At 38.1% G+C, this 17,087-nt stretch overlaps 2 protein-coding genes across 4 annotated transcripts in view; one reads left to right on the top strand and one right to left on the bottom strand.

Moving 5' to 3' along the window:
• The window catches only part of MRPS35 (mitochondrial ribosomal protein S35), a 65,390-nt gene that overhangs the window by 33,904 nt on the left and 14,399 nt on the right, over positions 1-17,087 (top strand). For all 3 annotated transcript variants that reach the window (XM_077774560.1, XM_077774561.1, XM_077774562.1), the window contains 2 exons: positions 12,590-15,535; positions 15,677-15,789. In XM_077774560.1, coding sequence (XP_077630686.1) covers positions 12,590-12,859 — 270 coding nt within the window. In that variant the 3' untranslated portion in view covers positions 12,860-15,535; positions 15,677-15,789. The remainder of the gene's footprint in view (positions 1-12,589; positions 15,536-15,676; positions 15,790-17,087) is intronic.
• MANSC4 (MANSC domain containing 4) overlaps positions 1-17,087 on the bottom strand; it is a 31,321-nt gene that overhangs the window by 3,817 nt on the left and 10,417 nt on the right. The window lies entirely within an intron of this gene.

Raw genomic sequence — 17,087 nt, 5'->3', positions numbered from 1 at the left:
TTTTTTTTTTTTTTTTTTTTTTTTTTTTGTTTTACCTCCGTGCTGTTCCACATGATCACCTTGGATGAAAATAAAAAGAAAACCAAAACGAGGGTGAGCGGTGGGAGAGGAGCTTCTTAAACAAAAGTGTTTAGTGTGTCCACCCATTTTAAATTAGTACTAACTTTGAAGATCAGGAACCAGATTTATCTATGACAGCCTCTTCATTATATAAATTGAAAAATTAAGATTTAGGGGAGAGCTATGTACTTTGCTTGAGGTTACAGAATTTATTAGCTGAAGGACTCAGATTTGAACTACATTTCCAAAGTTTCATATTCTTCCCATGGTATCATATTATTTAGTGTAGTTCAACTTTGACTTTCATTAAAAATACGGTGAAATAAGAGATGAAATCAAACCTTGAACTTTAGCTGCTAGTTTACTGTCTTCTCAGACTCAACAATTGATCCTTGAAAATGTATCTCCATAACCTGTTCTCAACTGGAGGTTGTATGAGACTCATCTGGAAAGCTTGTTTAAACTAGAGATGTATGAACTCTATGGAATTAAAATCTCTAGTGGTGAGACTCAGGAGGGTTTCTTCCATTTTACAGACTCCACAAGTGATTCTGATGTAAGTTCTGATGGTGAATAATTTCCCCAATCTTTGAGTCTTTTTAATAAAGAAACTAATTAGAGGGCTGGCATATCTCTTTTAAGACAGTTTTTGTACATGTATCTAGTATCAGGGCTGAGGGTGGGGATTGGAATTTGAATGAGAAGGGCAAGAAAATGGAAGGATTTGTCTGTGATACAAATGCAGACCTTTCTGACTTGATGTGGTAGGCAGTAGGCAGCTGTTCTAGATTCTTGGTTGGGATGATGGTACAATGAAGGGGACACTTCTCAGATCTCTTTGCCTTCAGGTGAGACTTCATATTACATCCATTAAAAAAAAAAACAAAAAACATTTTGTTCCTCTTGATCCCGACTGCTCTCACCCTATATAAATCTTCATCATCTTTTCACTCTAATAGGCTTATTGATTTTCCCATCTCATCCGTCTTCCAGATTGCTGTTCAACTAAATGCTCTAAAAAGCCGATCAGTTGTGTTGTATTCCTTAATAAAATCCTTCAGTGGTTCCCTGTTACCCAGGACAAATTCTAAACTACGTAGCCTGTCTGTCCACAGCAGTTGGCCACCTCATTACTATTTACTCAGAAATGTAGGTTGTGTACTCTGTATCTCAGCCATAGTGTACATGTGTTCTTTTATAACTTTGCACATGCTGTTCTTTCTGCTTATGATCCCTTTTTCAAACTGATAACCTTGCAAATTCATATGAGTCTCTTCTTTTTTTAAACTTTTTTTTAATGTTTTATTTATTTCTGAGAGAGAGAGAGAGAGAGAGAGCGTGAGCAGGGGAGGGTCAGAAAGGGACACACAGAATCCGAAATGGGCTCCAGGCTCCGAGCTAGCTGTCAGCACAGAGCCCAACACGGGACTCGAACCCACGAACCGTGAGATCATGACCTGGGCTGAAGTCGGATGCTCAACTGACTGAGCCACCCAGGTGCCCCATATGAGTCTCTTAATACACTTCCGGTATAGCCTGTCGTAGAAGTTGTCCGTGCATCCTTTTCCCTCCTCGCATTAGCATTCCTCTCATTACTTTTACAGTACTTGTCGGTGTACGTGTCCGGCTCACCCTGTTAGACTGTGAGATCACTGAGGCCAAGGACTGCACATTTCATCTGTCTGTATATTCCCAACCCCCAGGACAATGTCTGACAAAACAGCATTCATTAATTTTTTTAAAAAAACAATATTCCTTGACATATTCCTCACTTAAACATTTTGCTGTGGTAACTGAAAGAATTGGCAGTATTTTTTTTTAAATCCAATATGGATATTTTACTTCTTATTTTCTGTGATTTTCAAATAACTTGGATTTTTTTAATGGTTAAACTGTTTTCCCTCATATAGCACAATGCCTTACTTGTAATCATGAGAAGTGGAATATTACTATGATTCATATTCTAGGCAAAGGGAGTTGTAAATAAGATGGTAGAAGGTGACAAATTTGTGTGTTTAGTGGAACAGATGTTTCTTTGCCTTCTGTTACCTCAGAATATACTGACCGTTGCATGAATGCAGTGTTTTTCTTTCTAATGAATTTATGCTTACAAGGGGGAAAAAGGTGATAGGTTCAATTGTTACTCTTTTATTCTTTAGATTCTTTTTTTGCCATGTCTCTGTGTTCCTTGGAACATATTGTTCTGCCACTAACAAGCAGTATGATTTGGGCAAATTATTTAATTGCTCTGGGCTTCAATTTTCAGCCTGTAAAACAGATAGTAATAGTACTACCTCACATAGAGTTGTGATGGAAGTGAAGTGAAGTAATCTATGGAAGGTGCTGGCATGCATAGTAAGTATTCTAAAGTGAGTATTCTACTATTCAGGCTTGTCCCATGCTGCTTTCCTCACCTTGACCTTCATTCAGTTCCCTGAATGCACTGAGCTCTTGCCTACCTCCAGGCCTCCATGGAGGCTATTTTCTCTTCTAGGATGACAGTCTTTATCTGACTGCCTCCTACTCAGCTCCAGGCTTCCGACTACATGGGCGGTTCCAGGACAGCACGCTGTGTGCCTGGCACAGTAGTTGTGCCGTAAATATTTATTGGGTGAATGAATAATTGGGCCACTTGTGGAAAAGAGAACTGATCGTGTGGAATGAAAGGTTGCTTCCTCTAGGGTGATAGTCCAGACAGGTTCTCTCACTGTAGGCAGGGAAGAAGAGAGAGCCCACATGTATGTATATGTATTATATGCACACTTATAAAGTAAATGCTAAAATTATAACGGTTTAGTGGCTGAAGAATTAAAATAGAAGTCTACAGGTTCATCAGACTCTTTGTCTAAATGGTGATCAGTTCAAGTTTATTGGTAGTTTTCACTGCTGCCCAGTAATTTGAACTAACTGCCTTTCTTTCTTTCTTTCTTTCTTTCTTTCTTTCTTTCTTTCTTTCTTTCTTTCTTTCTTTCTTTCTTTTCTTTCTTTCTTTCTTTTCTTTCTTTCTTTTCTTTCTTTCTTTCTTTTCTTTCTTTCTTTCTCTTTCTTCCTTTCTTTCTTTTCTTTCTTTCTTTTCTTTCTTTTCTTTCTTTCTCTTTTTCTTTCTTTCTTTTCTTTCTTTCTTTTCTTTCTTTTCTTTCTTTCTTTTCTTTCTTTTCTTTCTTTTCTTTCTTTCTTTCTTTCTCTTTCTTTTTCTTTCTTTCTTTCTTTCTTTTCTTTTCTTTCTTTCTTTCTTTCTTTCTTTCTTTCTTTCTTTCTTTCTTTCTTTCTCTCTCTCTCTCTCTCTCTCTCCCTCCTTCCTTCCTTCCTCCCTCCCTCCCTCCCTCCTTCCTTCCCTCCCTCCCTTCCTTCCTTCCCAGTTTATTTATTTTTGAGACAGAGTGTGAGCAGGGGAGGCACAGAGAGAGAGGGAGACACAGAATCTCTGAAGCAGGCTCCAGGCTCCAAGCTGTCAGCACAGAGCCCAATGTGGGGCTCAGACTCACGAACCGTGAGATTGTGACCTGAACCAAAGTCAGACGCTTAACTGACTGAGTCACCCAGGTGCCCCTTGATTATGCTATTATTTCTACTTTAAAATTAATGCATTTCAGCTACGCTTCAAAAAAAGGAACTCTTAAACAACCACCTACTTCAGTTTTGGGTATGATTTTAGAAGCTAAAACTTGGGCAGCGAATTATAAACAAGGGTGCAAAATTGTAAATAAACTTGAACCGTAGCAGTATCTTTAGAAATGGTTTTAGGACATGCACTATCACCAGTGTCGATTAGTTTCTTTGGGTGGTAGAATTATAAATGACTTTTTCCCTTTTATTTATTTATTNGGGAGAGTATCCTAAGCAGGGTCAGTGCTGTAGATGGAGAGCCTGATGTGGGGCTCGTTAAGACCGTGACTTTTGCCTAAGTCTGGAGTTGGATGCTCAGCTCACTGAGCCATTCAGGCAGCCTGATTTGTTTTCCTTTAATACTGCACCAGGATTCAGTTCTTGGTTACTATCCCTCTAGGATTAACCCTGTATTTTCAGAGGACTTTAGTGTAGCATTGAATTTTTGTGTAAAGACCTTGAAGTGAAAAAATGATTTTTTTTTTAAAGGAGACTATTCCCAAAAGGTCATCTGAAGTCACATAAATGTAAAAGCCCTATTTCACAATTGCCATTTGTAGGTATAACATCTTGGAAAGATGTTGCTTATTTACAAAAAATATTGAGCCTTTTTAAGTATAAAATTTCTAACTGTAATGTACCATGTTTCTAGAAATGTCTGCCCTGTATTTCAGTCTAAATCAGTTGAATTTAATTGTTTTCCAAGTTGTGTCATTACCCTCCTTTTTCCTCCTTCTGTACATTCTTCCAGGTGATAAAAAGTATCTTGTATATGCTGACAACTCTAAACTCTTTTTATCCCCAAGCCTCTCTGCTGAGCACTCTGTACTGTTTGAGACCTCCTTGTTGTAAGTCATAGAAGCTCCCTCAGGCCAGCCTAAGCGGAGGATAGAAGGGCAAAGAGGCTGCAGGATCTCAGGATTGGGCAGGAACAGAAACTAGGACAGTGTGAGGGCCTTTATTCTTTGGACTCTGTCACTTTATAGGCAACTGCCTTATTCTTTTCTCTCCCCAGACTGATGTCTTCTTCTCCAGTCTGTATGTCAGAAAGCATGACCTTGACTGTTTCAGGATTTATAGGACTGGTCACCCCCAGGAGAGAGGGAGAAACAAGGGAAGAGTGAGCAAAACTAATACAACTGAACCAAATTACATTATGTATTTGGACTCATATTACAAAGAAGGGACTCTGCTTCAGTCAGCTATTATTCAGTAACCGGCCAGATAGGCAGGATGATACCAGGGAAACGTACCTGTCTGGGCACAGTAATTTGCACAGAAGGAATTGCCCACTGATAGAGTGAATGCATTGAATGAATGAATGAACTAACCTAGGTTAGGTGCTCATGAATTAAAACACCACAGCAAAGTTACTGTTGTTACGATTTTTTAAATAGCCCCCTTATTAAAAAAAAAAAAAAAAGAACAATACCAGTATATTAAGGATGAAATAAAGTCTGGGATTACCTCCATAATAATTCAGCGAGGTCATGGTCGGGGCAGTGGATAGAGGCATATGTGAAACTAGACTGCTCTGCATTGACTGTTGAAACTGGGTGATGGGTATATGAGAGTTTTATAGTGCTTTTCTCTTTACTTTTGTATGTGTTTGAAATGTTCTGTAATAGACTCCTTTAAATCACAAAAACAAAGTGTATTTAGCCTCATAGAAAATGATTAGCTTGTAGGTTGAATTTTGTTCCAGTATCAGTAGTATTGCATTTGAATGATAAGGTATTTTTTGGCTTTGCCTGCCCTGTTTTTTTTATTTCACCTGAAGGGGAGTTTCAGCACATGCCTGTTAGGAACAAGCATATGTACCCCTTTTCTTAAATATTTGGCTATGAAAACATTAGTTTTTAGCCGGGTGCCTAGAGACATGCAGGTCTGCCTAGTGCCATCTGGCACATAGTAGGTTCTCAGGAAATGTTTTCTGAAAGAGTGCCCAGGAGTAGTCACAAACCAAAAAAGGAGCTTTGTCTGTTGAGCTCTTTTCTTGCCGTTTATTTGGTGATGAAATCTTGGGGGCGGTTTTTGTTTGTTTGTTGTGGTTTTTTTCTGTAGGCTTTCCCATCATTTGAATTTTGCAAGTTTATAGTTGGATCTAGAGGCTTAACCAAATTCTATTTTGATTTTTTTATACTACTCTATAATTAGTATTGTGTTCTTTCACCAGGAAGTGCATGGTTATCTGATTGTCTCTCTTTTTTTTTTTTTTTGAGCTTTTTTTTTTTTTTTGAGCTTTTTTTTTTTTTTTGAGCTTTTTTTTTTTTTTTGAGCTTTTTTTTTTTTTTTGAGCTTTTTTTTTTTTTTAATAGTTTATTGTCAAATTAGTTTCCACATAACACTCAGTGCTCATCCCCAAAGTGTCCTCCTCCATGCCCATCTCTCTTTTTTTTAATTTAGCATGATAGCTTTTTTAAGTTAGAAGTTCGAGAGAAATTACAAGTTTTTGATAGTGAAAACTGTAGGTTTTTAAATAAATAAACTTATTTAAGAATCGCTGATCCAGGTTAAATTTCCCAAGGTCTGTTATTGCAAACTTAAAAAAAAGTTTTAAATTTTATTTGTATAAAACATTGTTTTAGTCCATTTAGGCTACCATAACAGAATGCCACAGACTAGTCTGTTTATAAACAACAGAAATTTGTTTCTTGGAGTTCTGAAAGCTGAGAGGTCCAAGATCACGGCATTGGCAGATCTGGTGTCTAGTGAGGGCTTAACGACTGTCTTCTCGCTGTGTTCCCATGTGGCAGAAGGGGCAAGGGCTTTCTCTGGCGTCTCTTTTATAAGGGCATCAACCCCACTCATGAAGGTTCCACCCTCCTGACTGAAACATCTCCCAAAGATGCTACCTCCAATACCAGCACTCTGGGAGTTCCATTTCAACAAGAATTTAGGAGCATACAAGCATTCAGTCTATAAAAAAAAAATATATGAGTTGTCCTCCCAGTTTTAAATTTGTTGGAACTTGTTAAGTAGAATCACTGGGAATCTTAGAGGAAGTTACTTAGTAAAATATAAAATTCAGGATCTCATGATTCTAATTCCATAGTACAGATATGATTTGCAATATAGTTTTCTGTTGCTCTGTTTCTGCATTCACTAATTCTGACTTCTGCTGAATCTAGACTGCTTTTAACCCCATCCAGTGATTTATTAATTTTAGATACTGTGTTTTCCAATTCCAGATGTTCATTTAATTGCTCATCCTTTATGGGTACAAAATCTATGTTGAAATTCTTCATTAGCTAATTCATATTGGTTATCTTTTCCTCTTTTTAATACATTAATTATTAGTCACTGTAAAGTTGCTGTCCACTAATTTCATTATCTTGATCATTTGGAGTTCTTCTGCTGTTGTTTGTTTACATTTTTCTTCAGATGTTTCAAATGTCTAATAACTTTCTTACTTGCTAGACATTGTGTTTGAAAGACTCATACAAGCTCCCAACTGCTATCAACCATCAGAATTTCCTCCCTGTTTTTTCTTAATTTATTTTTGAGAGAGACAGAGTGTGAGTGGGAGAGGGGCAGAGAGAGAAGGAGACACAGAATCTGAAGCAGGTTCCAGGCTCTGAGCTGTCAGCACAGAGCTGGACATGGGGTTTGAAACCACCAAACCGCGAAATCATGACCTGAGCCGAAGTGGACGCTTAACCGACTGAGCCACTCAGGCGCCCTCCTCCTTTTTTCTCTTAGGCAGAGAGGGTCAAGGGGTTATCATTTTAACCCAGTCATGATGCAGCTAAACCAGGACTAGGCTGCTATTTTATAAGATCTAGTGCAGCTCTCTGATTTGTTCGTTTTCGCTAGGCATAACCTTCAAGGCTTGGTGAGTCAGCTTCCACATCTCTCAAAATCTGCTGAAGAGTCATTTGTGCTGTACAGAAATTTTGAGCTTAACTTGGTAACCTCTAACCTTACAGCAAAATCTAGCAGATGTTTTGAGAAGGAAATTGGTTGTGTGTTTAAAACAGGACTTCCTTCTTCTAGTTGGACTTTTCTCCGAAAAACTAGGAAATTAATGGTGGATTCCACACTGCTTTTTAGAAGCCTGATTCTGACTCCTTACCTTCCTTCCCATAAGTAGCCCCAGAACTAAAACCAGTCATGTTTGGGGCTTTTCAGTTCTAGTGTGTCATACGAACCCTGGGTAACAGCTCAAACCTCACTTGTTTCATTTCCCAGCTAGAATCCTTCTACATGAGCTAGTGCCAGTCTTGTACAGAATTGGAAAATGCCTTCAGGAAAGAAAATGGTCGGGGATTTTCAGAAGGATCCTTCTCGTATCTTTGTAGCCTGGAATTCACATTCATCCAGTCATCTCTCCTATCTTTAAGATTTTGGAGGGTGGGTGGTCAGTTAGAGTTGACCCTTGAATAATGCAGGGCTTAGAGGTGCCAACCCCCCATTTGTCAAAAATCTGGGTGTGTAATGTTTGACCCACCCAGAACTTAACTACTAATAGCCTACTGTCAATCAGAAGCCTGACTGATAACAAACAGTTGATTTATACATATTTTGTATGTTATATGTATTATATACTGTATTTTTATAATCAAGTCAGCTGGAGAAAAGAAAATGTTAAGAAAGTTGTAAGGAAAAGAAAATACATTCATACTCCTGTGCTGGATCAAAAAAAAAAAAAAATCTATGGACCCACTCAGTTGAAACTCATGTTGTTCAAGGCTAGTACAGTTATAGCTAGTTATAGCTAGACCGGAAGCATAATGTGATCTGTTACATCTGTTTGAAAGTAGAAATTGCAATGTAAAATTAAAAAATAATTTGAAGGGGTTCCCCCCAAGGATTTTATGTTTATGCCTCTTAGAAATGAAAAATACTCTAAAGTGATAAGCATTATGGACAGCATTATTATTTTTATGTCATTGACAAAGATTAGAAAATGTTTTAGAATAGCTTCTTAATATGTCGTTTATAGACCAGCATCTCTTCCAGTTAGTTGTGTTTTCTTCACCGACAAGCTCCATTTGGTTGGCCCTCGTCTGTGAAAACTTATACATTAATGACTACAAAAGATTTCTTCCCTCATAAGGTAAATATATTGATAATGATTAGCTTTTATTTTTCCTGCTTGAAAAACAGACATTCTAAAAATGTTGTAAAGATCTTTTCTTACATATAATATAGGACTTAAAAAAAAATAGGTGTCTTTTTCTTGACATGAATGCTATTTTGTGCGCGTGTATGTATATTTTCTAATCTACATCTGATTAGCTATAAAAAGCCCATACCCAAAGGAGACTGCAGGAAAATTGGAGATAACTCAGTTATTTTTAAGAACAGGCAGTGAACTGAGGAATTTAAATCTAATTGATTCATTTGTCAGAGAGACAGTAGCAAGCAAGCATCATGAAAAACATTACCTTTTCTATCAGTGATTAAGAAGTGAAGACCTTTTGTTTCTTTAACTGTTTTATCTAAACGTCCTCAAAATCAGTGACCTTGTGAGTGGGGGTAACTGCAGAACATTTGGACAACTGCATCTGTGTTTATATTTACCTTGGAAACTTCAGTTTACTGTTTGATGGGGTAGTGATGCCCTTGACATAGAAACATTTTGCATGTAGGCTAATAAGGGTTTGAATCCCACTTTTCTTTATTCTTCTTAATAAGCTGTTATTAGTAGCAAGCATTTATTTAGTGTTTACTGTGAGCCAGGTGCTCTAAGTACGTGAATATTCCTTACCTCTCTTAATCAGCAGAACTGCCTTTGGAATCAGTTCTTATAGAAATGCAAGCCTATCATCGTAGTAAGTGATGTAGCTGGGATTTAAACTGAGTTTGGTAAAACACCAAAACCTATATTAAATATAGTATCAGTACCACCTCCCTGTGTGACCTTGAGCCAATCACAGACATATAACTTATTCAGTGGCCAAAGGAGACCTGAATGGATAAAAATCTATTTATAGCCTTTGTTTATTTCATTTGTTGTGAATATTCAAACATGTTGCTGCAAAAATGGTAATGTATTTGATTTGGGGAGTGCTGCCGTAGACCTCTGGGAGTGTTACAAAATACATGGTATGTGTACCGTATTCGCTTTCTAAATACTTTCTAAAGTGTGAACAATTCTGAAATCTCAAACATCCCCAAGTGGCTGTGGCCCCCCGTTTAACATCCATAATAGTTAGTTTTCTTATCTGTAGAGATGTTAACCCCTAACTTAGTAGGTTTTAATAAGAATTATATTAAATAATTAGTATGTGTAAGTATTTAAGGTCCATGCTATAGAATAAGTATTAAATTTATTGGTATCGTTACTGTCATTATCTTGGAATTTATATTCAGCTGTGCAGAGTTTGGATCCTGAAGTTAGAATTGTCGAGAACATGAGCTTGCAGCTTGCAGCTGAAGCCTGACCCTTTGTCATGTCTGTGCAGGATTAGTAGGAAGCTACACCTTTCCCAGAATGTAGTTACTTTCACTTATCAGTTTAAAGTGGTAGTAATTTCCTCCTGTAACTGTACATTATCCCTTAGTGCAGGGTTTCCTAACCTCATTTGTGTCCTTACACACTTAGAAAATTCTTTCCTGAGATATGAAGGAGGGTGCTTGGGGTGCTCCTGCTCTCCAGGCTCACCTGGCCACCTGATGGCTGAGGGAATCCGCGTCCTGGTACACCTGTAACACTCCTCGGCAAAGCCGTGTAGAATTGGGTAGACCAGATGTGAGGGGAAGCAAAATGAAATGTTGGAAATTACTAGTGGATTTGCATTGGTTACCTCTTCTGTTTAAGCATCTATCAAAGTAGCTAAGAAAATCCACATAAACCTAGGAGAAATTTACAGTTTTTAAAATAGTTAATCTCTAATTGCTTGTCTTCTCATAGTCAAGAATGAAGTAAATTGGGAATTAAAAAAAGAATGAGGGGGGGGTGCCTGGGTGGCTCAGTCGGTTAAGCGTCTGACTTCAGCTCAGGTCATAATCTCACGGTTCATGGGTTCGAGCCCTGCGTTGGGCTCTGTGCTGACACGCTAGCTCAGAGCCTGGAGCCTGCTTCGGATTCTGTGTCTCCCTCTCTCTCTGACCCTCCCCTGCTCATGCTGTCTCTATGTCTCTCTCAAAAAGAAATAAAACATTAAAAAATTAAAAAATAAATAAAAAATAAAAAAAGAATGAGGTAGACTGACTATTCCACTTAATGCTTATATATAATGTATTTGTTGGCATCTTAAATATACTTCATTTGTAAGCTAGAATTACGAAGAAACTATAACATTGTCTTAGCATTTAGAGCACTTCTAAGAGTAGATAGGACCAATGACACATTTAATTTGTGGCATTTGTTTTTTTTTTTTTTTAAGGGGCTGACATCTATTTCTTCCCCAAATGTTACAGTAAATATCAGGTGGGGTAGGATAATTTTGTCAATTTTCATTTGAAGGTAAAATTCAGAGATTGGCTGTTATAAGTTACTTGCAACAGGCTTGTACACACAGGCCACAAGAAGTTGTTTCAATTATCCCTCCCCCTCAGCCAAGCCGATAGCTACACTACCAGATACAAAAGGGGTAAAGAGTTGGTTCTCAACCAGATATTTCCAGAACATCAACTGACACATTGCCCTCAGCCATAAATTCAGAATGGGAGGCGGGGGGCGTGGCGAACAGTATAGGGAGCTGCCAGTACAGATACCCTACTTTGGCTAAGGGATTTGAGGGTGAGGAGAAACACTCTACATCTGATTGGTCTCTCTTAAAGGAAAGGGCCCTCCTTTTTGAAGGACTAAAGGAGGATTTCTTTTTCTTGTGTTTCTCTGTGACGGAGGAGACTCTTCCTGGCCTTCAGTGACCTGAATGGGGTTAGCTGAGTCTATGGCATCGCCAGTGGCCTGTTTGCAGTTGGCGGGGTTCCTCCTTACCAACCTTTGAGGGACAAATTTCCAGGGCTCTTCTCTTTCCCTGAACGCTTTACAGTGAGGTTTGGGACGGGAGGCAGGTGTCAGTGGAAACGGCCTCCTTGGTACTCAATTCTGGGGAGACTTGGAGCTCTGCTCAAACTGGGGGCTCCTTCAAGAGGAGTTTTCAGAGATAAAATATTTCTGACCACCTTACAAATCTGTCTTCTTTTAATACTTAAAAAATATTATAATTTAGGGGGTTTACCACCTTCAGAAGTTCTAAGGATATTGGATGATTCTATAATAGCATATAGCTCAGAATATGTTCTGTGTTAATTTGGGAAGAACGTGGCTGGCATTCAGCACTTCTTTGAACCAGGGCATATAATTTATTAGCTGCGTTCCTGGATTTTTCACAGAATGTTACATCTTCATCTAAATCATAAATCTGAATATTACTATAAAACCTAACTGTTCCTGGTAATAACTTTTATAAGAAAAAAGAACCAGTAACAAAAATTGTTTCCGTTATAGGAACAGAAGATAGAGATGGTAACAAAATTCCAGAATATATGAAGTCATTATGACTAAAAATCATGTATTACACATGTATTTTATATTTTTTATTTTATTTTAACAATTGGTCTTCCTTGTCATCCCCACAGGCATGTTACAAAGATAAATACAGTCGCTTCTCAACTCCTCACTATTTTCAACCTCAAAAATGTGAAATGTTGACATGTGAGAGTTTAGAGATTAAAAAGTTGCAAAAAATGAGTTTTCTGTATCTTTGTGAAATTTGTAAGGCAGGTAAAGTGTAAGCTGTGAGGGCAGAGTTAGTGAGCGGTGAGGAGTATTCACACAATAGAGTGTGCAGCCTTGACGCTGTCGGTGTTGTGGATAGCAGTGCCGTGAGGGAGGTAAATAGAGTTTACATGCCAAGCGTTGACAGGAGCTCTGCGTGTTTTGCAGATTCTCTTTCCCTAAGAACAAGACAAAACTTCGTTTTCGGGTAGTATTTCTCAGTTTTCAGAACTCATTTTTTCCTTTCAGAAAACTGAAGAATGGGAGAAAGGGAAGACTGAGGCAGACATGGAAGAGTATATATGGAAAAATAGCCCCTCTGAAAAAAATATCCTGGAAACACTTCTCCAAATTAAAGCTGCTGAGAAGAATCTGGAAGTAAACAAAGAAGAGCTCCTTGGTACAAAAGAAGTTGAAGATTACAAGAAGTCTGTTGTTAGTCTTAAGAATGAGGGTGACAATGAAAATACCCTTTCTCAGTACAAAGAATCAGTGAAGACGCTATTAAGATTGATATGATTTGTGTAGAAAAACCTGCTTGATTTGTAAATTTTATGATATGTCTGTAATCATTATCTAACTTGACATAAATTTGAAAATGTTAAAAGGAACCACTGTTTTATATCAGATTTAAAAATAATTCCTTTCATACTAATGCATAATGGCAATGATTATTCAAAAGATTTCTTATTTGTACAGTGTGGCAGTAGAACTAATTTAAAAATCAGGGGGCGCCTGGATGGCTCAGTGGGTTGAGTGTCTGACTTCGGCTCAGGTTTGTGGGTTCGAGCCCTGTGTTGGGCTCTATGCTAACAGTGCAGAGCCTGGAGCCTGCTTTGGATTCTTTGTCTCCCTCTTTCTGTGCTCCTCCCCTGCTTGCACTCTCTCTCTCTCTCTCTTTCTCTCTCTATAAAAAATAAACATTAAAAAAAACTTCAGGGGCACCTGGGTGGCTCAGTCAGTTAAGCGTCCGACTTCAGCTCAGGTCATGATCTCATGGTTCGTGGGTTCAAGCCCCGCATCGGGCTCTGTGCTGAGGAATAGCTCAGAGCCTGGAGCCTGTTTCAGATTCTGTGTCTCCCTCTCTCCCTGACCCTCCCCTGCTCACGCTGTCTCTATCTCAAAAATAAATAAAACATTAAAAAAAAAAAAACTTCAGTGATTCCTTCTGGCTTCTGAAGTGTCTTTATTTTATTTCTACCGTAACTTTAATATTCCTATATATGCACACATTGTTTTTTGGTCACCTGCTATATTTCTTTCCCTGCAAATAAGCACCTGTTGGTTGCTATTGGATACAGATCTTTCTCAACTTACAATGGGGTTATGTCCCAATAAATCCATTTTAACATGAAAATATTAGAGGTTAAAAATGCTTTTTTTTTAATTTTTAAAAAATATTTATTTTGAGAGAGAGAGAGAGAGCACGAGCAGAAAAGGATCAGGGAGAGTCTTAAGCAGGCTCCATGTTGGCAGCGCAGAGCCGAACGCCGGGCTCAGTCTCACAAACCGCGAGATCGTGATCTGAGCCAAAACCAAGAGTCAGACCCTTAACCAGCCCAGCCACCCAGGCGCCCCGACTTGAAAATGGATTCAAATGCACCCCATCTACCAAACACCATCACTTAGCCTATTCTACGTGAAACATGCTCAGAACACTTAACATCAGCCTGCAGTTGGGCAAAATCATCTAACACAAAGCCTATTTTATAATGACGTGTGAACCATCTTATATAATTTATTGAATACAATATATTGAAATTGAAAAGCAGCAGAATTGTACGGGTACAGACTGGGTGTCAGTATACTGGTTGTTCACCCCCATGATCACGTGGCTGAAGAGGAGCTGTGGCTGCCACTGCCCAGCACCACAAAAATGCATGTTCAAAATTTGAAGAGTGGTTTCTACAAGATGCATTATTATTGCTTTCACATCATTGTAAAGTCGAAAAGTCATAAGTTGAGTCATAAGTCAGGGCCGGCTGTAATGATTCTGGTTATTTGGGAAGCCAGGTCGAGAACACAGTCGCCTGAATATAGTGCAGTGCATTTTTACATAACTGCTGTCTACACAGTGCATTTTTCGCAGATGCCAATTCTGATTCGAAACAGGTCCTTCAAAGTATTTTCTAACCTAAACATTTTGCTCCATTCCTCTCTTTTGGGCTCACTTTATGTTAATTCAACTCTGTTTAGCATTCAGTTTTCTGTTTTCTAGGGCTCATTTCTCCAAGTCCTAGCTTGCAGAAAAGTAGAAATGGAAATTAACTGGTATTCATCTCTCTCTAGATTCCCAATTAGAGCTTCTACAGCTCAAAAAAGAGATGAAGTGTAAGGACCTTGAAATTAATTAGAGTAAATGACAAAATAAAGAACTGCTCTAAGAAACATTCCATTCAATTTAGCTGTCAAGTCAGTATTTTTAAGTATATCTGTTATTTCTTAACCACTTCCAAGTTGTCACTAGTGATCAAGTTAAAGGAATTACTGAGTTTGATATTTGTCTAAGACTTATTTTGCCTAACAGAATTAGAAAACATAAAGCCAAAAAGAATTTCAAGACAGTTACCCAAAAGATTTGTATGAAATGAAGGTATGATTTCTTATCAGCAAGGCCAAGAATCTGTAGGTTATTAAGGACAACAATGTGACCTTGAGTGCAAAAAGGAGAGATGTTCTAATCCACTGCATGGAAATAGTAAGTGAAAAGCAAGGTAGATAACACAACTTTTAGATCAGGTTTAAAGCATAATTTCAATGTATTGAAATGTTATATCCCTTACAGATTCATAGAGTTTAGGAAAATTCAGATGCAGAGACAGATTGAAGAAGGAAACATTTCACAGGTTGAGGAGCAAAGATCATTTGGGAACACGTAACGAGGTGGTAGATGAGGGTCATCCGTCCTATAGTAATAATAATACCATGCAGATGAAAGGAGAGGAAGTAATAATGTGTAATAAAGAATTTGACCTGGCCCTAAGAGGTCTGGACTTTGCCTACGGCTTCTGGAAGATAATCTTGGTCATACCTCATAGGAGCGTCTCTGTTTAAAGTGAGAGCTAGTCACAATGGGTTTGAGGGTGGGGCTGACCACACCTGATAGTCTTAGCCATGCTGGAGAAACCACCTGATTTAGAGCGAGGGGCATTGAGTCACCTGGGGTCAGGTCACCTGGCGGCTGAGATCAACCAGGTAATCAATCAGTCATGCCCGTGTAATCGAGCCTCTATAAAATCTTTGAATACTGAAGCTTATGCAGGTGTCCCTGGCTGGCAATACTCTAGGCATAGTGTCACACGCTGGGACAGAGAAAGTAATGCATCTTGCTTCTAGGGGGAAAGGACACGGAGAAGCTGTGACTTTGGAACCTACCAGGACTGCATCCTATGTGCTTCTTCCCTTGGCTGATTTTAATCCGTATCCTTTCCTTGTAACAAACCATAACCGTGAGTATTAACAGCTCTCGAGTTCTGTGAATTATTCTATTGAATTATCAAACCTGAGTGTGGTTTTAAGACAGAGCTTCCCCCTCCAAACTTATCTTGTAGATAAGTTGGTATCTTGTAGAGCACTGTACCTTCTAAGCCTTTGCAGCTTGGCTATCTGAAGGCGGCTGACCTCAACACAGCTGCAGGCCTTGATGCCTAATGGCAAAATCTTAGAGCTATAAGATTAATACAAAAGTCCTCAAAAGGAAAGCAGTTGCTGTCATTGTAATTTTAGCAATAATTAAACAGCACTGTTTGTCACTAATCAGATCTTTGTTCCTTTAATTGATCCAATATATACAATGAACATGAACATATGTATCCTTATAATGAAAAGTCTAGGGGATATTTGCTACATTGATAGTCACTGCTGACTTCAAACTCTTAAAAGTTACATAACTCAGAAGTTGCTTAAACACATAGGCAACTAAGAAATAGGACAAATCTGTTTTCTTAATTGTAGCATCCGTTAGTTCTTTCTTTGCATATATTCTTCCCAACATTGGTAAGTATTTTGTAATCCTGGCCAATTACAGACTTTTTAAAAGATGTCTGGCTCGTTACAATGTTGGAAAGATTTCAGTATCATGGTTACTTTGCAATTGAGTGTAACAGTCTTGGCCTTGGTGGTTAACTGGACCTTGAGAATCTTTGTTTCTTAAGAAAGGTTTAAATTCTATTCACATGTTCTCTTTGGTCCTTTTGGCTTCCAGGAAGGACATGGTTTTTAGGCCAGGCAGTTTTCGCTTCCTGACTGACTCTGGTCTGGTTGCATCTGTGCTCTAAATTTACTCAGTTTATCTCATGGTCAAAGGTAGTTGAAGAAGAGGAGTGTGAGTTTGTTTTCTTACAAAGGTAAATATGTTTTCTCAAATGATGGTCATTTCTATAAAACCATCAATTTTCGGGAAGGAGCAAATTCTGAGAAACCTCGGAAGAAAAAACTTTCTAGCAGCCCTAGTTTTTCAGGAAACCTTTAAACAATGTGTATATATTTTTTTAAAGTAAATAACCTTTTAAAAGATTATATATACAAATAATATTTAAAGACTGCTTCTTGAATTATTTATTTAAATATAATTTTAGGATAATTTAAATCTTTATATCCTCCCTACATAGTATGGGACTTCCCCTAGTGAGTTAGGAATGACAAAAGTTATATTTAATATTATGACTAGCAAGTAAGGGAAAATTGATGAATTTTTTTCCACACTTTTTTCACACTTTTTTTTCAGACTTTTATTGTGGCTAATTTT

This window comes from Crocuta crocuta, unplaced genomic scaffold (genome assembly GCF_008692635.1).
Source record: "Crocuta crocuta isolate KB4526 unplaced genomic scaffold, BGI_CrCroc_1.0 scaffold176, whole genome shotgun sequence".
Classification (NCBI taxonomy): Eukaryota; Metazoa; Chordata; class Mammalia; order Carnivora; family Hyaenidae; genus Crocuta; species Crocuta crocuta.
This window is presented reverse-complemented; position numbering and strand designations above follow the sequence as displayed.